The sequence below is a fragment of the Malaya genurostris genome, chromosome 1 (assembly GCF_030247185.1).
Source record: "Malaya genurostris strain Urasoe2022 chromosome 1, Malgen_1.1, whole genome shotgun sequence".
Lineage (NCBI taxonomy): Eukaryota > Metazoa > Arthropoda > Insecta > Diptera > Culicidae > Malaya > Malaya genurostris.
In genome coordinates this window covers 133,915,775-133,943,682 of record NC_080570.1, presented here as the reverse complement: position 1 = coordinate 133,943,682, position 27,908 = coordinate 133,915,775, and the positions used below count along the sequence as shown (strand labels likewise).

The following is a 27,908-nucleotide window of genomic DNA, read 5'->3' as shown; positions in this document are numbered from 1 at the left end:
AGTTCGAAACGAGCTTCAAACAAACGGTTTGACAGCAGCTAGGTAGGAAACTGGGTTAGGTTTGGCATCAAGCGAAAATGACATACGTGTTGTTACTGTTTTTTCTGATATTTTGTATTGTGGCAAATCAAAATTCAATGCGGTAAACATTTAAAACTCTGGATTTAATGTTTGATGTGAAAAATACAGTACATTTCAATGAAAAAATACAGCACACACTGAAATACAGTACATTTGAGAGAAAAAAAAACATTACGCAGTATTTGAGTCGAAAATGCAGCACAACACTGTAAAATACAGTACGGGTAGGAGCGTTAACTATAACCGATAAAGGAAACAAAACACATTGCAGGTAGGATCAAAACTCGGCAAGCGGGACCGGCGATTTTTTTTCGTTGCTCTTGAACCCTTTGACCGTCGGCGGATGCGGCATAGAATATCGAAGTTTGTCCCAAAACCACGGATCGCCCCATTTGACGTAGGAATTCATTTTCAAGTAGGCCTTCAGTTCCGGATCCAGCTGTTCGATATCTCCGATGTCATCGTAGATAATCACAATCACTCGCAGTCGCTTCTCGGCCATTGAGTTTTGATGTGCGGTTTGAAATTCCAGCCGGCCCCAGTTCGAGTCCACATAGTTGGTCGATAGTACGATGATTGTTCGCCGCGAGTCGTCCACAGAATTCGCAATCTAAATTTGAAAAGTCCAATCTCAATTGTGTTGTTGGTTGTCATCGAATTTCCAATATGAAAAGGTTCTCACCTGTGTTGGGATCATTTCTCCCGGCATCCAATCGCGGACATGCCAACAAATCTTAAAGCTCATCGGTTCTTTTTCCAACGTTGGCACCAAGTGATCCGTAACGAATTGTTCGTCTTTGTGAGAGTATGAAATAAACGCATCGTACAGTTTGTCCCTGTCCAGTTCCTTCTCCGAGACAATACATAAACATAGGTTATGCGTGAACAACCACACTTGAATCTCCAGTTGATACTTGAACCATACAATCATGGCCATCAGAATCAACACGGTCGCAATGAATGAAGAAATGATGATATAGGATATCATAGATGTATGGCATAGAGTACTCCCCATGATCGAGGATATCTTCCGACCGTCATCACACATTATTTTTTCTAAATTTCCCAGTCTGCTTGCATTTTGTTGAATAAAGTTGAAAAATAGTGATGCATCACAATCGCATCGCCAAGGATTCCCAGATAGCTGCATATTTGAAGTACGGTTGATCTTCTCCAGAACTGATTGGGTCATCGTCGTAAGTTTGTTATTACTTAGATCCAGCACACGCAACTTGATCGGAACATTTTCCGGGTACAATTCCAAAAGGCTATTATTTTGAACGTATAGCTCGGCCACATCGGCATATCCGGGAAGATCGTCGGACGGTAACCCGGTGATCTCGTTGTGTTCGATGTGTAACACAAGGAAACTGAACCCGAGCTTGGTTGGTACGGGCAGCGATGGTACCTCCACAAGTCCTCGCTGAGTACAGTTGACAATGATTCCACGATCCACCGGACGAATGAAGCAACTACAGTTCTCGGGGCATCTGTGGATTCCCGAGTCCGGTTCGTCGAGTTGACAAAGAAGCTTTTCCGAGCGTATCGACATTAGTTTCACTCCGGAATGTTCTTCCGGTTCCCAACAACGTAGACGCTCGGTTGCGAACTGTATTGGATGGGGTTCACTTGTTTGTAGGAATTGGACAAGCGATAGAATCTCGCAGTCACAGTTCAGTGGATTGTCCGTAACATCCACCTTGATTCTGGCACCGTCCAAAGGGTCGCCGCGATCCATTCCATCGACAGAGATCTTCGTAATTCGATTGTTGGAAATATTGACGGTGATCTCCGGAGAGGAAAACAGTAGATTCCGGTAGTTTAGTGCGGAGATGTGATTGTAGCTGAGGTCAAGCTTCCTTAACGCGATGGTTTTGTTGTTCCAGTCGTGGAAAATGGTTGTGATATTGTTGTTTTGTAAGTTGAGGATGCGAAGGGAACTGAGATACCGGAACGGGGTGGCATCCGTAGTCAAGCACTCTTCAAAGGAAAACTGATTGTTTTGCATGTACAATTCTTCCAAGGCGGTGGTTCGGCTAAACATGAGTAGATCGATAACATGAAGATAGTTGTTATCGACGCAGAGCACGGTTAGTTTGTCTAACGATACAAAAATATTCCTGTAATGAAGGGTGGTAATGCTTCACACTGTAGTTGAAAACCAAATACTTACGCTGACAAATTCTGCAGGTGGTTGTGAGACAGTTGTAGAGTACGTAATTCGCTTGTATTTTCAAACAATCCATCGGGAAGCATCTCCAGTTTGTTGTGTGCGAGATTCAAATCTTGCAAACGCAACTGATCCCGTAGAAATTGTTCCGGTATCGAGCTCAGTTGGTTATAGCTAAGAATAACACGCTTCAACTCCATAAGATTGTTCAGTAGGTTTTCCGGCAAAGTTGGTAGCGAAACTTGATTGTTTGATAATATGAACTGTTCAAGATTCCTGTTTTCGGATAAAAGATTTTCTGGTAGGACGCTGAGTCGATTGAAACTAAGATTCAGCATTTTGAGCTTCTTCAGTAGAGAAAACACATCGGAACCTAACGATGCAAACACGTTGGATGAAAGATCTACTTCCTGGAGATTTTCAGCGCCATGGAAGGTGTCCGGGGTGATGTTACGAAGTTGGTTGCGATCCAATTTCAGGTAGCGAAGCCAACTGTGGTTTGCAAACAAGCGAGGTTCCAACTCAGACATTTGGTTGTCTCCAAGGTCCAGTTTGATTACCGCTTGAAAACTGGAAAGTACTGATCGTAAAATCCTTGTATGACTTCGCAGAACCAACCATCGGGCATAGGAAACATCGGTTACTGTCGGGCTTGGTAAACTAAAAGGCATACGATTGAGATTATCCTGAAATTTGAGAAGTTCGAGATTTTGCCCATAATTTTGTACCCAGAATGCTTTTATGTGCTCCATTCCGAAATAGCTGATAACAGGACATGGGACGATCGTAGTAGTGTGGTTAGAGCTTTCGTAGCATTGTATCTTGGCGTACAGTCCCGGGATTTTCAGTGTAATTTCTGGATCGATAGGGCGATGTTCAATCTCGTAGTTCGTATTGGTATAAATGCAGCTGCAGTTGTTTGTCGGAATTGCATCCAGACACGCTAGCCATTGTGCGCTACCAGTTGTGTCTCCATTCTTGCTATGATATGATTTGTCTGTTTTTGTTGGAAAAACTACATCTTCACAAAGATAGGCTTCTATAACACTTTCAAAATGCTGTGGGATTGTATTTTGCAATGAAGAAAAATCGTAGTTGATAAGCTGCCCAGATAATTTCTTCACAAAGTTTAGCAACAGCACCACTTCTATGAACCAAGCCACTTGCATAATACTGAATATATCAAAGATTCTATGCGCAAATTTAGTTGTCGTTTTGCGAAAACTAACCCAAGCTAATCTTATACGTAGCTATTACTACTCGGTGCCAAATGAGAACTGACAAAGGTCGAAAGCAGATAACGGTATGGTGGACGAGATAAAAAAGATAAAGCATTCTTTAAGATCATATATCAGAGCCCAGATAACTCACTAGCAACTATAAGAACAATGGGGCAAAGATTATCGAATATAATTTTCTTTAAATTAATAAAAGGGTGTTATAATCGTATAAAAATTATAATACTTCTATTACTCAGAAGGCGCTTGACAATTTTTTTGCGAAATAAGATTCAAATGAAAAGTTTTTGCTCTTGAATTTTATCCGGATCCGAGTTCCGGATCCGAGTTCCGGTTCCGAAATTACCGGGTGATGAGTACTGAAAACTTTAAACATAGACCAAGAAAGGGTACAAAATCGGCAATACTCTATTTTTGTCTTCATTCAGAAAAAAGTATGGGTGTGTAATGTCACAGACATAACTGGATGTCGTGAATACGAATATAACTGAAACGGGTTCTTCTTACATTCGAGTATCAATTAGTGGATCACTTGTATTAATTATGCCAGCTTTCCCCTTTTCACTACTAGAATTTGAAACGATGCACCTAGACTGGGTCGATGCTATGATTTTATTTAGTAAATTAATAGAAACTACTTCCTACAACAACTACGAACTCCAACTGGTTGAAAAAAGAATCGTCTATAGTACAGTGAAGTAAAATTTCGCATAGTTCTTTGGGAATATGCTAATGGTTGTACATAAAAAGAACCGACTCGAAGAATTCAGGAATTAGGGGCTGGACCTGAGTACAAGAACTAAATTCAGAACTTAGAACAGGCTCAGAATTCGATTGCAATTTAGTTTTTGAACTAGCTTCAGGTTCTAAATTCTAAACCTGTATTCTGGAACTAAGTTCCTGAAACATAATTTTGAAACTAAATTCTCCTCCCGACGGATGAAGCAGAGTTGCCATTTTAAAATCTGTCTTTCAACTTGAAAAATCTGTGTACCATCTGTGATGCATATTCTTGATCATAATCTGTGAAAAACATTTTGAAAATCTGAAATATTCGTAAAAATTTGTAGAAATCTGTGAATTTTGTTAAAATCTGTGTTCTGTGACACAGAATCTATGTGGCAAAATAGGCAAAAAATCTGTGGTTTTACAGAAAAATCTGTGAATACGGTAACTCTGGACTGAAGTCCAAATAAAAGCAACAGTTTATGCGTTTGAGGTTTCGTACCACGCAAAAAGTCTGCGCTCATTACTGGCGACTGCTGCTCCCGACGATCGAAGTCCAAATGAGAGCGTGACCTGAGCGTTTCACGCTTTATATACTTGGTTTGTTCTTACTGATGGTTGGTTAGTGGGAGAACCTCACCTCGACATCCAGTTCCGTCTGAAGCAATAGAAGAAATGAACGATTTTCAATCAGTTCATCTTTTATACTCGTCCAGTAGATAATCGGAAATGATATGTGCTTGACTACCTCAAAACCGTCGTCCGGGTGCGAAAAAGGCAGGCAAGCGTGATGAATTTTCCTCATTATTTCCAATTTTTTAGAAAACTTGTTTTTCAATTATTTATGGTTTTCTCACGCTGTTGAAAATTTAATCACAAATTCCTGATCGTATTTCCGATAGCTTGTTGAAAAAATTAAATCAAGAGATATTCGTGACAAAGTTCTGCCCATTCTTGTACAGGGTAAATCTTGAAAAGGCGCTCCATAGTAAAGTAAGTCGTATTCACGACAAAAAGACTATGCAATCACAATTACCAACTTTTGAACCGAGCCGCAGTTCGTTGAAATCGGAAAATGACTGTGTGTGTGCCTGTATGTGTGTATGAAACAAAAATTTGCAATGGATTTCCTCGAAGATGGCTGAACTTATTTTCACAAACTTAAATTCAAACGAAAGAGTCCCTATAGTCCCTTAGCATGTTATTGTATATTACCCGGATCAAGGATGGCTTTTATCGTATCAAAGAACGCTCACTAGCAACTCTTCACACGATTCAATCAGTGCCATTAAAGAGAAACGGATATCATCGCAGCTACAAAAAACCAGTGCGAGAACGAATTTCTCTCGATGACCTGTCTGAGAATCAACGGTTAGCTCGCTGCTGTGGGGATTCTCTCTCAGAAGCAACAAACGGTCGCTTATTCTCGTTTCGTGATCCGATTATGTATGGGCAGTGGATAATTGCGATAGAATCATTTTACTATTGCCGCGTATTCTAACTATCTGCATATAACCTTTGTATAAGTTGTGCCTATGAAAATGTATGTGAATGCTCCAATGATTATTCGACTGTAATTTTTTCAAGGGCCGTAAATACTCAGAGTATGAAGTGGAGCGAAGAAATGTAGAAAAATTCTCTCGCGGTTCATGCATTGAGAGACTCGAGTTCTTGTAGCATCTTCTACCGGATTTAAAATGTTGTATACAATATAGTTAAATATCGAGCAGCTTCTGTCAAATTTTCGGCAATCACCGACACTGACCCGGATCCGACTTTCTGTTCCCTTTTTCTTACAACTCCACTATTTCGCGCAGGACAATGTTGGAAAATGATGTTGGCCGATCGGAAAGCAAACGTATTCTGCCTTTAGGTGCCAAGCTTGTAGACTTTGGACAAAAAGCACGAACGCAAGCGTACGTCGGAAACGTATTTGGTCATGATGATATGAAATCGGATGGACTGTTTTATGATGAATCCTAAATCCCTTATTACACACAAGAGAACGGGCTGAGTGCCCAGTAATCGACTGAAGTCGTCCCGAGTGCCCCGTAGTGGCCTAGGGATGGTCAATGGTGCATTAAGGGTGGGGTGCCGATTCCATGTTGCGGTGTTGTCATAACCCGTGGATCAATAAGACCTGGGACTGATAATACGTCCCAGTCGAACAATTATGTTGTTATTAAAAAAATATGCCAGAATGATAGAAAAATTTAGAATAAATATACCATGTCGGCTTTCAATCAAAACCGGATTTTTAATCCCGCTCACTTCAAACACTTTTTGAACAAATGTGGATTTTTAGCGTTGTTTTTTAAGAAATTCTTTAGTTTCGCAACTTGTAAATCTGTAGTTTTCAGGACAAACAAAATACAGATTAAACTGTGTATGTGGCAACCCTGTTTTGCACAGCATATTTCGAAACGACACCCATACTTGTATAAAGATGTGTGTTACATCAATACTTTCATTTTCGCATTGCGTGAGTCGTTATCAGAACGTGTTCTGATTGGCTGGTGCTGAAATGGGTCAAATCAGGCAGGTTTTTCAAAAGTGTACTGTTGAAAACCTTCAATGTTATTGCAATACTCGTTCAAGTTGAAAAATTTCAATTCAATTGATAGTTAGATTATATAAATCCTTCTACGAGAAAGGTAAACGCGCGTCATATGTTTTCCTTTTTGATACTCGTTGATATTTCAATAAAGTTTAAATTTGAATTATTTGAGATTATGTCACACAACTGAAAATTTGATTTTATGATTGTATTTCCGATGGCATGTAGCAAAAATTAAGTTGATTCGTTAGATACAGCAAAAGATGTTCACGATCAAAAACTTATCACTAACTCAGAGGGTAAATTTTGAAAACGCGCCCCATAGTAAAGTAAGTAATATTGACGACAAAAACATTAAATTATTCCTATTAGTCTAAACGTGTGACTATCGATTAACCATTCCATGAGATGTCAAAGTAAGGTCCACTTTAAAGTTTGGAACATGAATTAACATGACGAATTAATTGGAATGGTTTTGAGTCCAATTTTGAAGATTTTTGGGAACGTCATCATCTATGACGGTTCAAATTTTAAAATCTCATCGCTCTGTAACTACAGAATCGGTTATAAGAATTGGATAGAATTTACCAATTCTGTATGGCACCTTAAGGGGCGGATAGGGTCTAACACTTTTGAAAAATCATTTATTATTTTCTTTATATTTTCTTATAGTAAAACATCTGAAGAATTTTCTGTATAATTTTCAAGCCTATTGGAACGAAACTCTGGAAGTTATTGACCTTTATCTATGGCTATCTCATTTTACGAAGAAGCAAGAGCTCGGCGCACAGGCGCAAGATTTCTACTTTGATTGACTTCAAAACTTGACAAAACATTCTTGAAATGTTTCGTTATAATAAATTATAAAAGAAAAAATATGATTTTTTGAAAATGTTTGACCCTACGGGCTCCCTGGAGTAATTAATTGTTTCCATTGATTTTATAGACAAAAACCTTTAAACACGTTTTCCTCGAAAGCAGGTTTCGAAAGTCCGCGTCCATCGCCATTCAAAAACTACTGCACCAATTGTTTTCAAATTTTGCACACACTTTCTTCATATAAAAAAACCAGACCCCAAAGTTTTCCGTTTTTGTTGTTTGTTACTTTGGGGAGGATTAACAGCTACAAAATGGCTTTTTGTTTCGTGGAAAATCGTAGTTTTCACTTTGAACAACCACCAAAAATTGAATTAATTTGAAAAAAAGCAAACAGAAACGTTGGGGTCTAGAAAAAAATATTTTCCCACGAAAAAAATACAAAATATTGTTCGAATGATGTTTGTTATCATGCAAAACATTCGAATTTATTTTGTTGAACGATAATTCTGGAAAAAATTCGCAGAAATGATGATTTTTTCCATCGTTTAGACCGAACACGAGAAACGAGGTAAAATATGAAAAAGGATGCTGTTCACAATCTATTGGTGTTTAGAAACAATTGGATACAGCAGTAGTAAAAACATATTCTGTTTTCAAAGGCAATAGTGACAGATATTGTCAAAAAAAACTGAACATTTCGACATAAAACTTCGTATAACTCAAAAAATAAACAACCGATCTCAAAACCATTCAATACCGTTCAGGGTGACGGGCAGATTTTTCATTTGTGACTTTTTTGATCAAAATCGGTCCAGTAATCTCTGATCTTGACAGCACATATACAGACACACATGCATTATATGAAGTGATCAGGAACACACAAAACAGCTTTCGTGCACTTGAAACATCACCAAGAAAAACTCCTAGTGTTATGCGGATGTTGAAGTTCAATGTTGGCAAGTATCAGGTTTCACTTCCCACTGTGCACCACGTTTGTTATCAATTTGATAAAATTTATCATATGCCATTAATCTGGCTGTTGGGATAAGAAGCTATTGTTTCAAGGAGTCACCGAAGATAAATTAGTTAGGGATTTCCCATACGCTCTTACACTCGATTAAAACCTGTTTTTACTGGTTTTATTGGTAGGAGTTAGATGAAGATTTTCCATTTCACTCAATAACTTTGTGGGAGATAGTCGAGTTCGATTCTCCGTTACTTGGCCAAGTTTCAAACCAAACCAAGCCATGTCAAAAGTGATCACTGTTGGATACGAGGGTTGTTGATTATGTATCTAGCCTAAAAATGAAAACAGTATTATACTTGATCGAAAATGGAATTATTGTTTTTCAAAATATTTCCTACATGATCAATACAAATTTGCATACGCTTGAACCAATTTTCATAAACCATTTTCCACTCTTCTTGAGGTCCCCGAAAGAATAGTTTTAGGACACTTCAACAGCTTCTTCTGAAGTATTGAATCACTCTCCACGAAGTTTATTATTCACAGAAGGGAACAAATAGAAGTCGTTAGATGCCAAGTTAGTACTATACGGCGGGTGCTCAAATATTCGGTTATTTGAGTCGATGTGTGACAGCTTGCATTATCGTGATGAAGAATGATTTTACGTTTTGCGTTTGTTTTCCTCATTTCATGAAAAACTTGGTGGCATACTAATCAAAACTGACGGTCTTACGATCCTCTTGAGCGCGTGTAACGGGAGTTTAGCGGGACTATGAAATGCAACTGGTACGACTCAAGGACCTACTCGATCAAAGTTTCGGCTGTTCAGGACTACCAGTAGAAAAAAAAGTAACACCATCTGTTTTAAAAATGTACATGTTTATTCATCCATAGAACATCCGTTTCACTGCTCTTGAAACTCGTCTTTATATTGCTACAATATTTGGATAAGATCAGATACTTGTTCCGTATTAAAATCGAACTACTAAAGCTAAATCTGTTGTCCTACAAAGGTAGCTTACGGTTAACAAACAATCACGTTCACTATACTATACTTACACAAACAAATTAAAGAAAATAATTCTCTGGCATTACCTAACATAGTTACTACGCCTATAGTGTGGCGATTTTCGTACGTGCATTTTTCACGTATCTGCACATTACGCACAAGGAGGATGCGGTGTACCACAATTCGGTGTTGTTAGGATATTACACAGGATATTAACATTTACTTAACAGCAGGACATTTATGTAACGTTTCGCTACGTCACCGAAAGTGGGATAGTTATACGAAATAAATAAGGCTTTTTTTGTCATCTATGTACAAAAGGCTCATCGTTGATTTGTGTTTCCGTTTCCATTCAGAAGCTCGCATTTTGCACTATGGCTTCTTCCTAGTGTAGAAGCCTCAGATTCGTTAAAGATATTTAGTGGAATTGGTGAGATTACACTCTGTACCCAACTGTGTCGTAGGTGTGGGGATATGTTTGGTTCTTATAAACACTTTTCGATATACGTGGTTTACTGTACAGCACTTGTATTTTTCGTGTGCCTAAATTTTATCACATGTCAAATTATCGCTTTCGTGATTTAAGGGTCCAACTATTGTGCAGAGTACAGTTATGCTGTCGACATAAGGTGTGCCTCTAATCTCACGCATCAATTCAGTCTGATTCTTGGTTTGGTTTCAGCGGTTTTTACTACTGCCAGTGATTCAATTGTTTCCCAAAATCGACAACGTTGGAAACGGCCAGCTACACGTCACTTTGTTTGGCATTGCTGTTTATCATGAAGGCACCGTTTACGTGACCATTGGTGATATGCCCATTCATTATGTGCCCGTTGGCGTGGTAGCCGTTTCCGTTCATCACTTTGCCATTGGAGATGGTAAACGGTGGGGTTATTTGTCCGTTCATTTCTGCCGGCGGAGTAGTCAATGGAGGAGGAGTAACAGGGACAGGTTTGATCAGTTCTAGTTTGTCATCGACGGAGCTCTTGATATGGTTCTTGACCAAACCCTTGTTCTTGAGTCCTCTGACGGCCGGAGGATGTGGCATAGCATAGCGCAGTTTATCCCAGAACCACGGATCACCCCATTTCACGTAGGTATTCATCTTGAGATATGCCTTTACTTCCGAGTCCAGTTCCTCGATATCACCGATGTCACCGTAGAGGATTACAATCACTCGCACACGCTTTTCGGCCATTGAATTGAGGTGTGCAGTACGGAATTCCATGCGACCCCAGCCTGATTCCAGGAAGTTTGCTGAAAGTACTACGATGGTTCGGCGTGAGTCGTCTACGGATTTCGTGATCTAGAAGCAGAAAAAGGTAGCTCAATTAATATACAATGTCCGAAATAATATCGATGCCAGTTGATAACTCACCTGTGTTGGAATCAACTCTCCCGGCATCCAATCGCGAACGTGCCAACAAGTCTTGAAATTCATTGGTTCCTTCTCCAGTGTCGGCACCAGATGTTCCGTAATGAATTCCTCATCTTTGTGGGAGTAGGAAATAAACGCATCGTACAGTTTGTCCTTGTCTAGATCCTCTTCCGATACCAACCACATGAAAATGTTATGCGTGAACATATAAACCTTGATCTCCGTTTGATAGGCAAAGTACAGCACCGTGAACAGTCCAATCAGAAGACCCACGATCGACAGAATAATACTGACGGCGATGATGGTGGTGGTATTTTCATTGCAGAGAATGCTAACCGTAATCGAATCGAACGTCCGACCATCTTCACAGGTTACTTGCCCGATATCTACAACCTTTTTGTGATTTTGTTGTACGAAATTCAGAAACTGTGACGAAGCACAATCACAGCGCCACCGGTTGTCCGAAAGCTGTAAACTTGCCAATTGCTTGCTATTGTTCAACGCTTCCACGACGGAATGATTCAACATGGTTAACTTATTTTTGGTCAGATCCAATATCCGCAAACTGGTGGGAAGATTCTCCGGTTCCAATACAGTGATGCCATTGCCGGTAGCGTACAGTTCGGCAACTCTAGCGTATCCGGCAAGACTTTCCGTCGGCAGTTTGGTGATGTTGTTTTCCTCGATGTGTAACTCGAGGAAGTTGAACCCGAACATGGCTGGTTGCGGCAGTGGCGGCACCTCGACCAACCCTTGCCGAGTACAGTTCACAATGACACCACGATCCACCGGTCGTACGAAACAGCTGCATTTGGCCGGGCAACGTTTGATTTCCGTGCCGGGTTGATCCAGTTGACAGAGGAGATCTTTGGTTTGCAACTGCATAACTTGTGTCCCTTTGTGTTCCTCCGGTTCCATGCAGCTTAGGTTGTCGGCCGAAAACTGAATACGTTGATACACAGCCCTATCCAGTTCATTCAGTAAGTACTGAACGAAGGTGAAGATGACACAGTTGCAGTTCAGCGGATTGTTGTTCACATCTACCCGGATCTTTCCGTCTTCGCTCTGCTGACGTTGCGACGTTATAAGCGGTTCCATATCCTTCAGGTCGATTTCCGTGATGCGATTGTGCGAAAGGTTAACCCGGATGTCTTCGGATACGAACTGTAGACTCAGATAGGACAATGTCGAGATGTTGTTGTAGCTGAGATCTAGTTCGCGCAGCTTCAGCGTGTTGTAGTTCCAATCGCGGAAGATTGTTGTGATGCTATTGTTGCGCAGATTCAGCACACGAAGATTGTTCAGGTACTGGAACGGTGTACCGTCACTGTCGGTGATGTCCAGTTCCTGCATAACGAAACTCAACTCGTTGAACGATAGCCGATTGTTCTGCATGTAGAGTTTTTCCAGCGCGATGGTTCCACTGAACGTGAGCTTGTCGATCACGTGCAGATGATTGTTGTCGATGTTTAGCACGGTAAGTTTTTCCAGGGAAGAAAATATAAGACTGAAACAGAAAAAAATAAAACATTTATATCAAATAGAATATTATTGAGTTTTTTTTCGAAATACTTACGCTGATAAATTATACAGCCGATTGTTGGACAGCTGCAGTGTTAGAAGCTCCTTGGTATTTTCGAACAACCCATCGGGAATCATCTCTAGTTCGTTGTAGGCTAGGTTCAAATCTTGCAGCCGCAGCTGATCCCTGAGAAGCTGTTTCGGCACGGAGCTGAGTTGATTGTAGCTGAGATCCATATGTGTGATATCGCTGGAACCGCGGAATAGTGAGGCAGGAAGATGTGTAAAGCTGCACCGGTTGAGTATTACAGTTTTCAGTTGGGGCAGATTGCTCAGGAAGTTTTCCGGCAAGGTTTGCAGAGGGCCTTGATTGTTGATGAATTTGAACTCTTTGAGATTGCGATTGTCGGACAGAAGATTCTCTGGTAGAGCTGGAAACCGATTGAATCCTAGATTTAGCACGGTCAAATCCGGCAGCAAAGTGAACACGTCCGGGTTGAGCGATTCGATGGCATTAACGGAAAGATCCAGCTCTTGTAGAGTCTCGGCCCCGCGGAATGATTCCCTAGTGATGTTACGAAGCTGGTTGCGCCAAAGATTCAAGTGACGAAGTTTTCTTTGGTTCTTGAACAAGCCTGGTTCAAGCTCGGTGATCTGGTTGGCTCCCAGTTCCAGTATGACCAGGTTTGTGAGATTATCGAATACATTATGCAAGAGTTTAACATGGTTGCTGCGTAATATCAACCATCTGAGATTCGGCAGATCGGCAAACAGATCCGGTTGGATATCTTCGATTCCGGAACTGAGGAAAAGCTTCTCCAAATCCTGCATACCTTCAAAGTGCTGCCGAACGAGACGAACGCCTAGATCTTTGCCGTAGTTCTGATACCAAAAATCCTTCACGTGTTTCACACCAAGAAAACTGACGAACTGCCGGATGGATTTGCGGGGTGGCAGCGGGCAGTGTATAATCTTCACCTGGGTAGTATTACCGACATTCAACGTGGGCATCTCACTGAACTCATGTTTCTCGTAGCACTGTATCTGGGCGTACATTCCCGGTTTGATTTTCACCGTAATTTCCGGATTAATCACGGGACATTGAATCTCGTAATCGGTGCTGGCATACATGCAACTGCAATCACTGGTCGGGGTTGGCTCCGGGCAAGTGAAGCGTTCCTCTTTACCATTACTGCCTCGACTGCCGCCTGACGATGCTCCACTCGTGTTCGATCCGGTAGCTCCTCCGCCAACGTAGTCCGCTCCTATCACGTAATCGTAATGCTGCGGAAATGAGTTTACCAAATTGTGCGTAAGTAACGCTGCTACCAGAAGTAGTGCCACTTGTACGGTTTCCATCGTGGCCTGGCTTGTTTGGGGGGCCCCGTTAGTTCAGGGTGTAGTCGGTGCTGCACCTAGGATGAAACTGTACACCCAGGTGTTGATAAATCTCGGACCGTTATGCACTGATGAATTTTATGATAATTCAACAAAATTCGTAACGTTGCTGCAACGATCCGAGCGGTGTCAGCATGCTGCTTAGTCTCTCTTGCTTCACGGTTGGCCGGCCCGATTATATATGTAACTGTGACGGCTAGTGTCTGCTGTAAATAGAAAAAGAAAACCAAAATTATTAGTTACCCAGCGGTTGGAACAATGCGGCTGTACTGCAGTAGGTAAAGAATGCAATCGGTAGGTAGCTGGTATCGGTTCGTGGCAGAAGTGAACGATTATAAGAAAACGAATCTAGTAGGTGATTTTTTAACTTGTTTTATACACAAATCGTAGTAACCCAGAGCTGAGAAAATTATATTAAAATTATTCATCATTGCATGATAATTTGTGGTTGCTTTTTAGATTCATTAGTTCAGGTACAGTGCTCTTAAATTGCATTATTTTATACCAATTTTTGCAGTGGTGTGAAACATGTTACACATCAATTGACTATTTTACATTAATTTATACGAAATTCGAATATTTACTGGAGGATTTGTTCAATATATTCACGCATACCTGTTGAAATATTCTTCAGCAGAGTTTCTAAGTTTTTCGATTGCCTAAAGTTATTGTTTTATTCTAAATTCTAAAGTTATACATTTCCAATGATGCAAATTTGAGGATCTTAATTTTTTCCGATTTTCTACACCAGGAGCAACAATTTAGTCGAAATCAACATTAAAATGTACTTCAAACCCATAATTTGTGTACACATTTTCTACGACGTTCAATTTTATTTATTATAACATTACAATTAAGTTAGGTTTAACACGAACATGACATAACCTCACAAAATTCAGTGATTGAACATCATTTGACAGCTAACGGTGGATTTTTTACGTGTTCATTCTTTTTTGAATATGTGTCGATGGAAATGTAAACAAACCACCGGTACATGTCAAACGTAAACTTTATTCATCGCGAGTTTATTTGTGATGTCATCTTACAGAACCTAGAGGGTGGTATAAAAAGGGTTGTCTGTATTGTCGGTAAAAATGTTTTACTTTTCTTGTATTTCTTCCTTTTCAAATTATTAATTTCAATTGGATTTAAGGTCAATTTGTTTTTAATTCTTGTCAACCTTTAAGCCATTTAACATTTCCTGTCTACCTTTGAACAGTTTTAACAATTACTGGATGATACAATGAGAAACTTGAAATCACGAAGTGATATGGATATGGATTATGTTAGTTATACTTGAGAATACTACAAGATCTTTAGATACTTATCTTTGTTAGTATTTTTCAAATTGTATATGTTAGATACTTAGGTAATAGAGTCGTAAACATTAATTGTCCAAAAATAAGTGTTCATGAAAAATGTTATTAAACTTTTTTAACCAAACGATTTCTTTAAAACAAACATCGGATCAAAGTGAATTCAGAGCTATATTTTCGGTCGATATAACATTTCTGTATAAAATGTTCAAAATGACGAATGTGACAATGAAAGATTTTCTTTGTTTACTTTCTCTTTCGATTATTGCGGAATATTCCTGCTTTTTTTGATAATTTATTCAGTGCATATTCAAAGATGATAACTTTAGTTATTATTATCGGTAAATAATTGGAGTGAAGGATCGCTAAGAGTACCGTTATAATCGAAAGAGAAAGAAAACAAAGAGAATCTCTCATTGTTACATTCGTCGTTTTGAACATTTCATACAGATTTGTCCAAATGTTTTAAATTGATAAATAACCGCATATTAGATTTTTAGAATACAAAACTATCTTTTTTGGCAACAGTGGTCGCGAGGGATGCATAATTTATAACAGGGAGCAACCGGAGCAATCTTCTTATACATGTTTTTCTGGAAAAGGAAGCAAGTTGTCAGGTTCTGTCCTAGTGAAAAAACTAGTTAGGTTTCGCACGATGATGCCACAAATCACACACTGTTGAAGAATCAAATTCATTTCTGACAGTTATCGATGGTTTGTTTCCATTGGAATGACAGGGAACACAATTAGGTGTTGCAAGATGACATTACTAACGAACTCGTGAATTGCTTCCTGCGAAACCCATACGAGAGCAAATAATTATATTTCGTTAGTCACGAAATGCAATGTCGTTTTTTGCATGTATTTAAAGCAGCAATCGTTCTTACAATTTCTACTGCATTTAATAATACACTTTCTTATAGTATTAAAAAACTTTTATTTCACTAAATCTAACTGGAGCTGTTAATGGAATGTAAAATGAATACAATTGAATAACTTTTTTTTAAAAGACTAGAGAACTATCGTTCTTCAACAAGGAACTTTCGTTCACTAATTCTTCAAGAAGAACTAGTTCTTTTGAACCGTTCGGGAACGGATTGCCCATCTCTAATACGGAATGAACATGTAATCAAACCATTGATAGCTATCAAACGATGTTCATCCAGCTTAGCTTGTGAGGTTATGTCATGTTCGTCAAAAAACTAATTCCTTTTCCAAAATAATGTTGCTTATTGGCCATTTTCTCAAAAAAAAAAACACCTGCAGTGTTTTTATAGTTTTATGCATCAGTGTAGATTTTGTACACTGCATGTTTTGCTAGACAGGTTTTGTGTTATTTTGGTTTAATTTTCGTCGAACTTATGAATGTGATGATAGAATTCATTTTGAAGAAATAATCGGACAACTCGTTACCCAATCAAATGCATCTAAAGGCAGCATATAATAAGAAAATTCAGGTAGGTAATGTCATAGAAGTAATCGCTTCAAAATTCGTATTCGGCTTCCTAGCTTACTGTTCTAAAAAACGATAATCGCTTTATAGACGTATATCCTAATATTTAAGGTATAGAAATTCCGATACCAACATGTGGAAAGGGTATATAGTAAGTTACTATTAGTAATCAAAAAACAAACCATTAATTACATAGCAGAAACAATTGCTTCACAATTGGATCTATGGGATTCAAAACATTTTATCGTATCTTGATAACGATTTATTCTATTCCTAACGATACAATATATTGTTCTTATAATTTGCAATTGTATTTCTTGTATTAGTAGTATTCTGAATAATAGGCCAACTGTACATTTAACGAAAAAAATTTGCGAACAATTTAGTAATCTCAATTGTTACGACAATTAACAACCTATATATTCAGTTGTAAAAAGGCTTTTCAAATTCATTGAATGGTTTATAACAATATATTAAAATATATTCTTATGGTCGTTTTTCTATGATATATTTTTTAAATTCAGGCCTCTTGCTAATGTTACACTCAGGCAAAATGATCAAGGAAAGTCTAACGAATTATAGTTTTCAGAAATTTTAAATGTATTCCATAAGTTTTGTTACGATGTAAAGGGGAAATTTGTCTACACTTTTACTCAAGATATTCATGAGATAGTCTTATGAAAGTTACAAAAATATTTCATCGGTCTAATTTTATGATAAGCATATTATATTATTGTGAATTTTGTTCTGTAATTTAATTCAGAACTTGATTTTTATTCACATTTTATTTACCAAATGTTGAAAAACGATTTTAAAATATTTTTTCTTTATAATTCAATTCTATACTGAAAAACCCCCCTCGGCCAGAGTAGCCCATAAAGGGAAAAAAATCAATTCTATACTGAAAAATAATAAATAATAACTTTTGGTTTCTCAGACTCGAAATTTGAATGAGTTCAACTCAGAATTTGAGTTACTTGCACTCAAATAAAGAAATTCTTTTTCGGTAATGTTTATATGCATGGATTTATAGTTGAAATCATTGTTTTAAATGGAAAGCACAAGAAAGTGATTCAAAACCGTTTCCCTTTGACCGGTTTGGAGTCAAAGTTGAATGATTTTGATTTTCTTATGTTAGACGTCTCACTTAGCATAATTGAAACCAAACAATTTCTATTGGAAACATCTATGATTGATGATTCGTGTTTTCAAAAACCGGATCTAGAAACGGCTATGAAAAACGATGTATTCTTTCATTAGAATATTCCGATAATTAATGAATACCAACATACTAATATGATATTCGAAATGTATTAGGTTCAAAGTACTATGTATTGTTGATGCCACGGCGAAGAAAAACTTATGTATATTGCCTATGAAATAAACGTATAATGAAAAAAAAAACCGATAATGATAACGCACTGAACTGCAAGAAGTAATCTAATGTATGTATAAATAAAACGAAAATTTGAGAATATTGATGAAATCTTAATTGGAATCGATAGAACGATCAATAAAATTTCATGTTTGAAGATGATATCATTATATTCCATTATTTTGCTCACTTGGGAGTAAATTTGTACTAGCGTGTATTCATTTAGTTCTAGGTTCATTTGAACTGTCCGGAAACTTGTGTGGGAGGACCATTAGAAAGTGTGCCGTTTTAATTTACCATGCGCAGAAGCGACAGTAAAACCCAATTGGAATCTAATTGGAATCAAATTTCGCGTACTTATTTCGGTTTATATTGTGTGGCCATAAACATGTATTGGTGGTTTGTAAGCTTTTATTGATTTACTATTGTATTTGTTGTACACTGAGGGAAAAGTAATTGATAGATTCATAATACTAAAGGCTTTTGGATGTTTGGCAACACAGTTTTTGACAGATCACACGTGAATCGTGTCTTGTGCCATTGTCAAACTTGTTCAGTTCGGTCTAAAATTTAATCATAAATCGTCGTTTGGTCTATAATTTAATCATAAATAGGCACTGAGATTTTATTTAAAAAAGCGATGAAGCTCTGGTTTCTGGTTCAATGAATATGCCAACAAGCAAAATTATCGCATCTGGTGTGAAGACCAGCCAGAAGCACTGCAAGAGCAATGCATTCCAAAAAAAGTCACTGTTTGCTGTGGATCTTCTATTTATTCCAATAAAGATTTAATCATTTTTTTCATTTTTTTGTTTTTTTTTTAATTGAATCCTATATCGCTTAAAAACCACCGTTTATTTTGAAATGAAATTTAAGTGAAACCAGGTCATGTAAAATTCTGCGAGTAGATACAATGATGATACCACTAGGGATGTCGGATTGTTCGACTATACGAATGTTAGTTTCAAACTAATCGATTAAATTTCAGTCGATTATCGGAGTTATTATTCGGTTGCTTGATTAATCGCGCGACATTCCGACATCCGTTAATGCCACTACACATGAACTAAAATAACGGTTGAAAGAAATTTGTATGGAAAGGACATTTCGGTTGTGTTGTCCGAAACAATCTAAAATATAAGATATATTTGATTCAAAGAAGAATCCAACTGTTCTAGCTGACCCGAGTCTACACGTGGAATTTTAACCTCGTTTTATTTCGAGACATCACATGAAATCCGTACCACCTGGAACCATTTTTTTTATCCAGTGCAATTATCCAATGGAAAACGAAACAGAGGAAATAACATTACTTCAAAATCCAGACCAAAAATAGTCTACCTACTGGGCAGACTAAGCAGTGTTTGGTCACAGTTCCAGCGTCATCACAAAAGATGATGCTACAAGTTAATTTTGGACAGAAATGTCTTTTTGACAGCTTGAATCTTTGTCATTATGTTTGTGCTCTTCTGACGGTGTCGCATATTTTTTTCCGGAAAAATCATGGCAAGTTTTGTGCCAAATAGACGCCGCTTACAGGAAGAGGGGATTCTATGTTTCAGAAATGGAAAAAAAGTGCGACTTGGGTTCATAATTTGCTTCAGGAAACTTTTATGGTTGAATATTTTAGCGTATCGACGTGTAGTGAGTGGTTAAAGCGGTACAAAACGAAGTTTTCTTTTATTTTGAAGATGAAAAAAAATCAGGAAAACCTGACATTTTAGAAGACGAGGTTTCACGAAATATTCGTGTCAGATGCCATGAAATGTGACACAAAAAGTCATTTCGCTGGGTCTAGAAGCATTGAGGGGTTTATACAAAATATTGAAAATTGAGTGCCGTTAGAGTTAAAGCTGAGGCACATCGAACGACGATGTTTTATGGACGAAATTCTGCTGAAACTATCGAAGCAATATTGTACTTAGTCACACTAAGACGTTCAAAGTGAAGATATGAGGTCATAATTTTCAATCATGACAACGCTCGGCCATGCGATAAGATGTCGATCAGAAAGTGAGATGAAGCAATTGATTTCAGGCTCGATCGTTTTGTTGTTTTCATTATCCCATGAAAACCCGTATTATTCATTGAAAGGTAGTTTGGTTGCAGTGAATTTATTTAAAATGACAAAGATGGGAAAGTCTGAATCCTTCTAAGCAGCAGAGAACATAATATACCAATAAAATGATTCAATTGTTTTCAAAATTGGATTTGTACCTGAAAAGTAGATTAGGTCACGAGTAAAATAAATCAATTCATTTAGTATTATAATGGGAATCAAGCCAGGATCGTTATTATTGCTTGTGGGTGCAAACATAATCAACAGAACAGAACAGTAGTGCTACAAAAGCCCGCACTAGAAATCCTTTCCGCTTTCTCGTACGTGAAACAAAAGTTTTCTCGCAATTCGAACCCCCTTTGCAACACAGAAATCCGATCCAATGAAGCCTGCAAGGAGCTACCTAATCGACGCACTATCATCAACACCATTATCACATCGCCAAACGAGATTCATCCGTGTATCAGAGCAGAATTGGATTTCCTTCCTTGCCTAGCAGCACCTATAGCACCCACCTCACCCAGCTATACAAATACAACCAACGGGGAGGAAAGATTGTTCCGGCAGACGCTTTAAGGAACGATCACACGATATGGTGACTTCTGTCAACAATGGAATTCTAACGTTTGGCCCTAATTTTCCTAACTTTAAAATGACATCATGTATTGTTATATTTTGCAGTCTAGTTGTAAGTTTTGCGTTACGCTGACGATGTCGAATCGTGTGAAACGCACCTTTAAACGGCGCTAGGCTCGTACGAGAAGTACTACCCAGTAAGGGAACGTTTTACGGGTAGGAAATTGTGCTGTAATAACATTTAATATTTATGCTACAATTTTGATAAAATCCTGGCAATGCGGTCCGGATCAGATTTCTTGCCTGTGGAGCAGAAAAGGGTAGTAGTCGGGTTTGAAGATTATTTAATATAATAGCTACCCGTGGGGACTTGACTGTAGGGTGATTATTTACCCACTGTGTATTGACACTCTGCATTGGTACCGATATTCTACTAAAAGAGCCATTCGACTTCGGTATATCTTGATGAAACAGAGACATTCTGAGCAGATGTCGGATTCACGTGCTTTCCTCACACGATTGTGAAATGATCTTATGCATGCTTTTTGTGTGCTGATAATAGTACAAGTCGTTTCATCTACATACAACAACATTTACGGAACCCATTCTCAACCCGGAGTTTGAAACATTTGCAATTCTATGGTGCATTCAGGTGTGATTGATGGAAATATAACATGCATCAAGGAAACTATCATCGGAGACACCAGATTAGACACTACACTGCAATGAATTTGGAAGTATCACTCATAGTAGTGCTAAATTTTACATTTTCTAGATCTGGATTTCTATTTTATTGATAAAACAAAGACGTCTATGATGTCAGGATTCTGAATTAATAGATACACCACAGACAATGTCATTGTTTCGTAATTTATTGTAGTTTTCGTCTTCGACTCGCTAGGGCATGACAGTTCATGGTGAATGATTATCTCACCTAGCAGTTCAACATCGACCGCTAAGAAGACGTAAAATTTTTTCTATTTTTTTGAACAGTTTCAAGTTTTGCATCGAAGTACAATGTCGTTCGGCACATCAGCTAGGTTATAGTACCTATACACTATAAACCATCCCACGCCGATGATCTTCAGCATTGTTTATTGCTACAAGCTTCGTGACCGTAGACTGTTTTAAAGTGTCGTGAGTTAGCCGCTATTCATAGGTTTGTGTAATACACAAACTAACCAACATTTTTTCCTTTTTTGTCTATTTATTTAACCCCAGCTTCAACTACTGACGTTCGCCTGACGTTCGCCGGGATAGTCCCGGATTCAAGCAGGATGCTAATCAAAATGCGTCAAGACGTAGTTGAATTGTAAGCTATCAACGCTATGATATGGGTATGGGCTTATTCTTCAATAACAGCGTTATGAACGTACGCTGCTCATACAAGACGAGACCCGATAAGGGAAAGAAAGCATTATCTCCTGGAACGGACAGACAATCGTTTACTGTTTGTGTATCGAATATTAAATAATAGCTCTACTAAATCTTTCGATTTTGAAACAAAACCATTGCTTTTTTTTGTCATTTTGTACCTGGTGCAGGTTCGAATCTTGCTGTGCGAAATGATAAAGGAATTTACATGTGAAAATATTTGGTTGTACACAGAACAAAGTTATGAATTTTACAAGTGACGTAATTCTACAAACGATGCAATTAATAACTACTTAACGTGTGCAATTTTCATTTTTGAATCACACAATTTTACATGTTCTTGAATGTAAATTTGAGTGAAATACGACGCTCCATTTATGTGCACCTTATACGATGTAAAGTTACAATATTTTCTACTCGTGATTCTGGCTCCATTTTTTCATGTAAATTTTCTCATTTGTAGAATATTTTTATGAAGTTTGATACACGTAGGACTTTTTACTGCCCGGGTATAAATTTCACAGGCTTGATTCTTGTCTTATCATTGCTCTTCAAATGATTGAATGGGACAAAACGGGTCGAGTGGAATATTGACTACAAGCAATCAGCTTTCAACTGAAGACCATGCAAAGTTTTAGAATGTATACACTTTTCTTTTGACGTAAATACTTTAAGAAACAATTTACATTCTCTAAAAAACGACCATTGTAGTAAACCACAAAAACAGTTTTCTCCGCTATTTTTTAAAGGAAATTCAAAAGAAAGATATCAGTTTGTTTGGCACATTTTTCTAAATAAACTGATGTTTTTTTTCTTGAAGATTCATCAAGCAGTAGCGGAATAAACTGCTTCTGGTTTCTCAACATTAGCTGTTTTCCTAAGATTGTAAGTAGAACCCTAATATGCATGCCTTCCCGAAATTCACTGAATATCTCTCGTTGTATTTAAGACAGCAAAATAAATATTTTTTTATACCATCGGAAATAGTTCAGTATTTTATGATAAAATTTTCAGTAGTATGAGATAACCACAAATAACTCAAAATTAACATAAAACCTCTTATCTTTTGTACCAACAGATTATAATTATCCAAATGATACATTTCCTTAAATTGAATTAGTTACTATTTCACACAGAATCATTCTTATATGAATGCATTTTTAATGCCATCGTAATCGGTCTTGTCCCCGATACAACCCTGTAACTTCCTGTTCTCGTGTGTGTTTCATCTTATGTTGGCACCATTGAATTTCACACAATTTTTCAACTAGTATGATTATCGATATTCGAAAGTGTGGAAAAACGCATGTTAGTTTTATTCGTATAAACATCATCCAGTTATGTCTCTGACGTTACCCACCCTTCTTTTTTTTCTCCTTCCAAATCAAGTTTTATTTGAAGCTTGAATGAATTTGACCTTTACTGATTTAGTTTTCCATGATATGATACCGAGACTAGGAAAAAATTGGAATTGCAGGGTGATATGCACCAAAAATGTGAAAATAATGCATTAAAAATGTGGAAATGAAGTAACTCACTTTTCTCAGGTATGGCTAAACCGATTTTCACAAACTTTGATTCAAATGAAAGTTCTCTTAGACCCATATAAAGTTCCTGAATACCATTTAGATCCGACTTCCGCTTCCGGAATTACAGGGTGATATGCACCAAAAATGTGAAAATAATTAAACTAAAGAAATGTTTTGTGATGTTATATATCTTAGAAATGCAGGAAACGTCGAGATCTGGTGATTTCTCAAAGCAAATTCTTTTTAAATGTGGCAACCCTACACGCTATGCAAAATTGAACTAAGCACACTGTGTGATAGGCGGTGGCGTTTTCTTCTTCCGTACCAGCACGTACCGATTTTGTATCATTTTGTATGACAGATTGAAAGTTTTGATACTAATTGTCCTATAATTTCGGAACCGGAACTGGATGAAATTACACAGTATATTTTAATATAATGAGAGCTTTAATTTCAATCATGATTTGTGAAAATCGGTTTAACCGTTGCAGAGAAATCGAAGTGAGTTCCGCTTTTGGAGCTTTTCTTCACTATTACCGATGCGTTCGGAAGCGGAAACCGGGGACTAGTAGTCCCAAAGTAGATTTATATATCCACTAACTAACAAGGTCTGCCAACTACATGTATTGGCCAGTAAATTTTATAAAAAATTGCACCTCGTTTCGCCATTATGTACTTTGGAAAACATACTCATGAAATTGAAAATTTTTCACTTATCGCGTTGTAATACCGGAACTAAAAGTCGGATCTGGATCAACTTTTCAAGACCTTTCATTTGCATCTTAGTTTGTAAAAATCGGTTCAGAAATTTCCGAGCAGATTGAGTGCGCATATTCTCATATATTCGCACATATTACCTTGTGATTCCGGAACCGGAAGTCGGATAAATATAAAATTCAACAGCGATCTATAGGACCATAGGACCTTTCGTTTGAATCTAAGTTTGTGAAAATCGGTCACGCCTTCTCTGAGAAAAGTGATAGTTTTTTTTTCATATTATAGATGTATATCACCCTGTAATTCTGGATTGTACGGTTGGTTTTTGGAATATATCATCAATTTGAATGAAATCGATAGAAATGATAGGACCTTTTCAAAAGACAGTCTAGACAAGTTTTGGGAGAAATAAAGTATGCTTTTTTGTGACAAAGTCTACATGTCCAATAAAATTTGAAAGGGCGCTACTAACATTTGCTCGAGCTGACACAAAATTCGTTGTACACCAAGGTCTCAATTTACGCGCCTTATATATGTAGGTATGTAGAAATACAAGCACGTATATGTACAAATATATGCATATTTGTTATTTAGGGACTTGGCTAAAAGCCGTTTTGTGCTTTGGGCACATAACCGATTTCACTATTCTTTACGTTTCGTCTTCGACCCGTCAGTGCAGAGCAGTTCACAGAGCACAAAACGGCTTCTAGCCAAACTCCTAAATAACCAAATTTTGTAGTCGGCCTGTTCAGTCGCCTTTTCGTTTCTTTCGGGACGTCAGAAAAGACATTGCGCTTCGGTGCAATTCCAACAGTTCCAATTGAACTGTCTAAGTTTTGGCACTAAGCAGTTGAATTTGAACTGCTTTGCGCTGACGAGTCGGAGACGAAACGTAAAGAATAGTGTATGCATATGTTTTTATATATGTATAAACACATTCACTGCGCCAATCTTTTAATATATAAATACGCATACATGCACATATACCTGCATATAAATATTAAAATATGAATAATAAATATGAATATGAAATTTTCGATGGAAATTTTGAAAAATTTGCCAAAACCAAAAACGTACAGACCTTTGAAAAACTTTGGTCTATCTGCAGGGCAAAAATTCGGAGAATTTTCCGAGTGTTATCAAAAATAGCTCTGAAAATGAGTGTTTTTGTGATCTTTCACAATTATTACACACATTCAAACTGAAGCGAATTTTCTTCAGTTCATAGCAAAATTGATATTATTATGTGGAAAATTCAGAAAACTGCACAAAACTAACGTTATTCCGTTTATAAAATGAATTAGCATTGTTGCGAAATAATTTGTGTTTCATTTAGTACTTCCAAATTCGTTTATTTTCCATGATAAGCGTGGGAAGCTTTTACAAAAAAGTGTCTGATCCTTGCAGCCAGAAAAAGGATTATTCAAAAAAAAAATCATATCATCGCATTATTTTCCCAAATAATTGTGAAAGATCACAAAAACACTAATTTTTCAGAGCTATTTTTGATAACACTCAGAAAATTCTCTGAATTTTCCAGCCATTTCTACCCTGCAGATAGATAAAAGTTTTTCAAAGGTCTGTATGATTTTGGTTTTGGCAATTTTTTTCAAAATTTCCTAAAACCATCCGCGCGCATGGTACTTGAACGATGACTTTGAATTGAGACCTTGGTGTATCCTTTTCTAGCACTAATAAAAAAAAAATCATGTATCCAAAATGATCATCGTTTCCAGGAGTGTTATTTTGACGGAGAAATACGAAATTCTTCGAAAATGACGAAGCAGTGTACCATTAACACATAGGATATAGTCGGACGGGGCGTGTTCTGCAGAGTACGGCGGATGTAATAATATTTCCTTCAATGCGTTCTTTTCCACTATTGCAGTATTTGACTGTTTGTCCATCTTCTATTTGTTTGTAGTTGAATGTTTTTTATTACACGGGCCATTTTTTCTGATTGCGATTAGGGTTGGGTATTCATTTAATATCGCTTGCAATTCCTCGTCTTTGAGCATTTTCGCTGAACGTTGATGTTCATTGTCTGTCAAATAGAAATCTCCGATTTCAACTTGAGGAAACATGGGCATGTTTCGAATATTTTGTTAATCAATTTCGGTGCCAAAAACTGATGCTTTTTTCCTTGTAAAATAAGTAATGCAACAAATACTTCAAATGTGATCAACGTCGAACGAAACTTGACATACTCACTGTGTTTTGATTGTTATTTTGACGGTTCATATCATCAGAAAAAATGACGCTTATGCCAAATATAAATATATAAACGTAGTGCTAGTGTAACTCTAGTAAACTTTCACTAAAAGCCGTACCATGTCAACACATTTCACGTGTATTAGCGTGAAATTCAATTGCGCTTTTGTGGATGAAAAGATAGTGATAATTTTTTGTCCTGAAAGTCAATTAGTTTCCTTTATTAGTACCCTTCACACATTTCAGGGGAAAGAAAGTACATCACACCATTCAATTACCATATGTAAATGTGGAATACATCATCTGCCTTGCGGCAACCCGGGAGTTGAATTACGCACACATTTCCCCATTTGTTGCATTCCTGATTTCTGATGGAGTGTCGAGTGTCGGAGAGTTGAAAAAAAAAGCATTATTCATGTCCAACCTCCTGACGCGAACCAAGCAACGACGTTTCTGATGAGTTGGTTTCATTGTCTGCACATCCACCTACACTCGCGCACATACACATACGATCACATCACAACCCGACTAACCAATCAACGAGAGCGTAAATCCCATTTAACTTTTTATTCCGTTGGTTCTGAGCGGTGTGGGGCTGAGTTAGTACCGAGAGAAAGAGTCGTTTGGAAAGTAAGCAAGGACGATTTTCCATCATTAGCATAGTTGACGCGCTTTTTTTTGCGCTATCTCGGCTTTTGTCGTCCCCCTCCAGAAGAAACCATATAACGTTCTGCTCGACGGATATGCTGTGGTGGCATCCTCTTTTTAACTATGCACATATCTCGATGACTTTGTTTTTTTTCTGTAGCTGCTTTTGCAGAACCGCACTCACAGTTTCAAAGAGCCATGGTGCCGGGCCCCCGTGACTCGGAGATAGTGCCGGGGTTCGGATGCCATGAACCCAACACCAACACCACCCTCCACCTACCACTTTGCGATCAAGCGGCGTGAAGTTAAGTAGGGAAACACATCTGACAGTTCCTCTATACCGGCGGTCGGTGAGAAGCGCGAATGCTCGAATTTTCAACTGGCAGAGCGAGCGGCACGTCCTTACGCCGGCTTTGGATGATAGATGGCATTACACTAATTGCATACCAGCCGAAACGGTCGCTCCCCCCGGCCATTCGTCCCCCGGGCCACGACCACGGAATGGTCGTGGCCACCGAGTAGCAAAGATTGAATTTGAAATGGCAATGCTTAATAAATGTAACTAGTGCAGCGGATGCAGTGGCGAAACGCTCTGCATTTCGAAATGCCGCCACCGTTGCAAACAATGGAGTAAGCAAAGTGTATAAATTTGCAGCTGGACTCGGACTGCCCGATGAATGCGCACAGCCACCATTCATTGGGATCGGATGGTACTTGAAGTTGCCTGTTAATGAGATACACTGGGACCAGTAACGGTCAATTTGTGGGAGGCAACGTCAAAAAAAA

General features: G+C 38.0%; 3 protein-coding genes across 6 annotated transcripts in view; 1 reads left to right on the top strand and 2 right to left on the bottom strand.

The window, feature by feature from the left end:
* Window positions 1-27,908, top strand: part of LOC131425818 (cation-independent mannose-6-phosphate receptor) — a 263,633-nt gene that overhangs the window by 10,099 nt on the left and 225,626 nt on the right. The window lies entirely within an intron of this gene.
* Window positions 52-3,432, bottom strand: LOC131425817 (protein toll-like). Its single transcript, XM_058588023.1, has 3 exons — window positions 2,255-3,432; window positions 764-2,201; window positions 52-691 (listed from the first exon to the last, which is right to left on the bottom strand). Exons 1-3 carry the CDS (start codon window positions 3,418-3,420, stop codon window positions 359-361), a joined length of 2,937 nt encoding a protein of 978 aa, XP_058444006.1. The 5' UTR covers window positions 3,421-3,432; the 3' UTR covers window positions 52-358.
* LOC131425815 (protein toll-like) overlaps window positions 9,417-27,908 on the bottom strand; it is a 125,734-nt gene continuing 107,242 nt past the window's right edge. For all 3 annotated transcript variants that reach the window (XM_058588019.1, XM_058588020.1, XM_058588021.1), the window contains 3 exons: window positions 12,522-14,070; window positions 10,946-12,452; window positions 9,417-10,873 (listed from right to left, as the gene is read on the bottom strand). In XM_058588019.1, the coding sequence (XP_058444002.1) occupies window positions 10,313-10,873; window positions 10,946-12,452; window positions 12,522-13,825 (3,372 nt within the window). In that variant the 5' untranslated portion in view covers window positions 13,826-14,070 and the 3' untranslated portion in view covers window positions 9,417-10,312. The remainder of the gene's footprint in view (window positions 10,874-10,945; window positions 12,453-12,521; window positions 14,071-27,908) is intronic.

Coding starts and splice junctions, on each gene's coding strand:
- LOC131425817 (XM_058588023.1), bottom strand. CDS start 3,420: ATGCAAGTGGCTTGGTTCATAGAAGTGGTGCTGTTGCTAAACTTTGTG. Junction 2,202..2,254: donor CACCTGCAGAATTTGTCAGC/GTAAGTATTTGG, acceptor CCTTCATTACAG/GAATATTTTTGTATCGTTAG. Junction 692..763: donor GAGAAATGATCCCAACACAG/GTGAGAACCTTT, acceptor TTTCAAATTTAG/ATTGCGAATTCTGTGGACGA.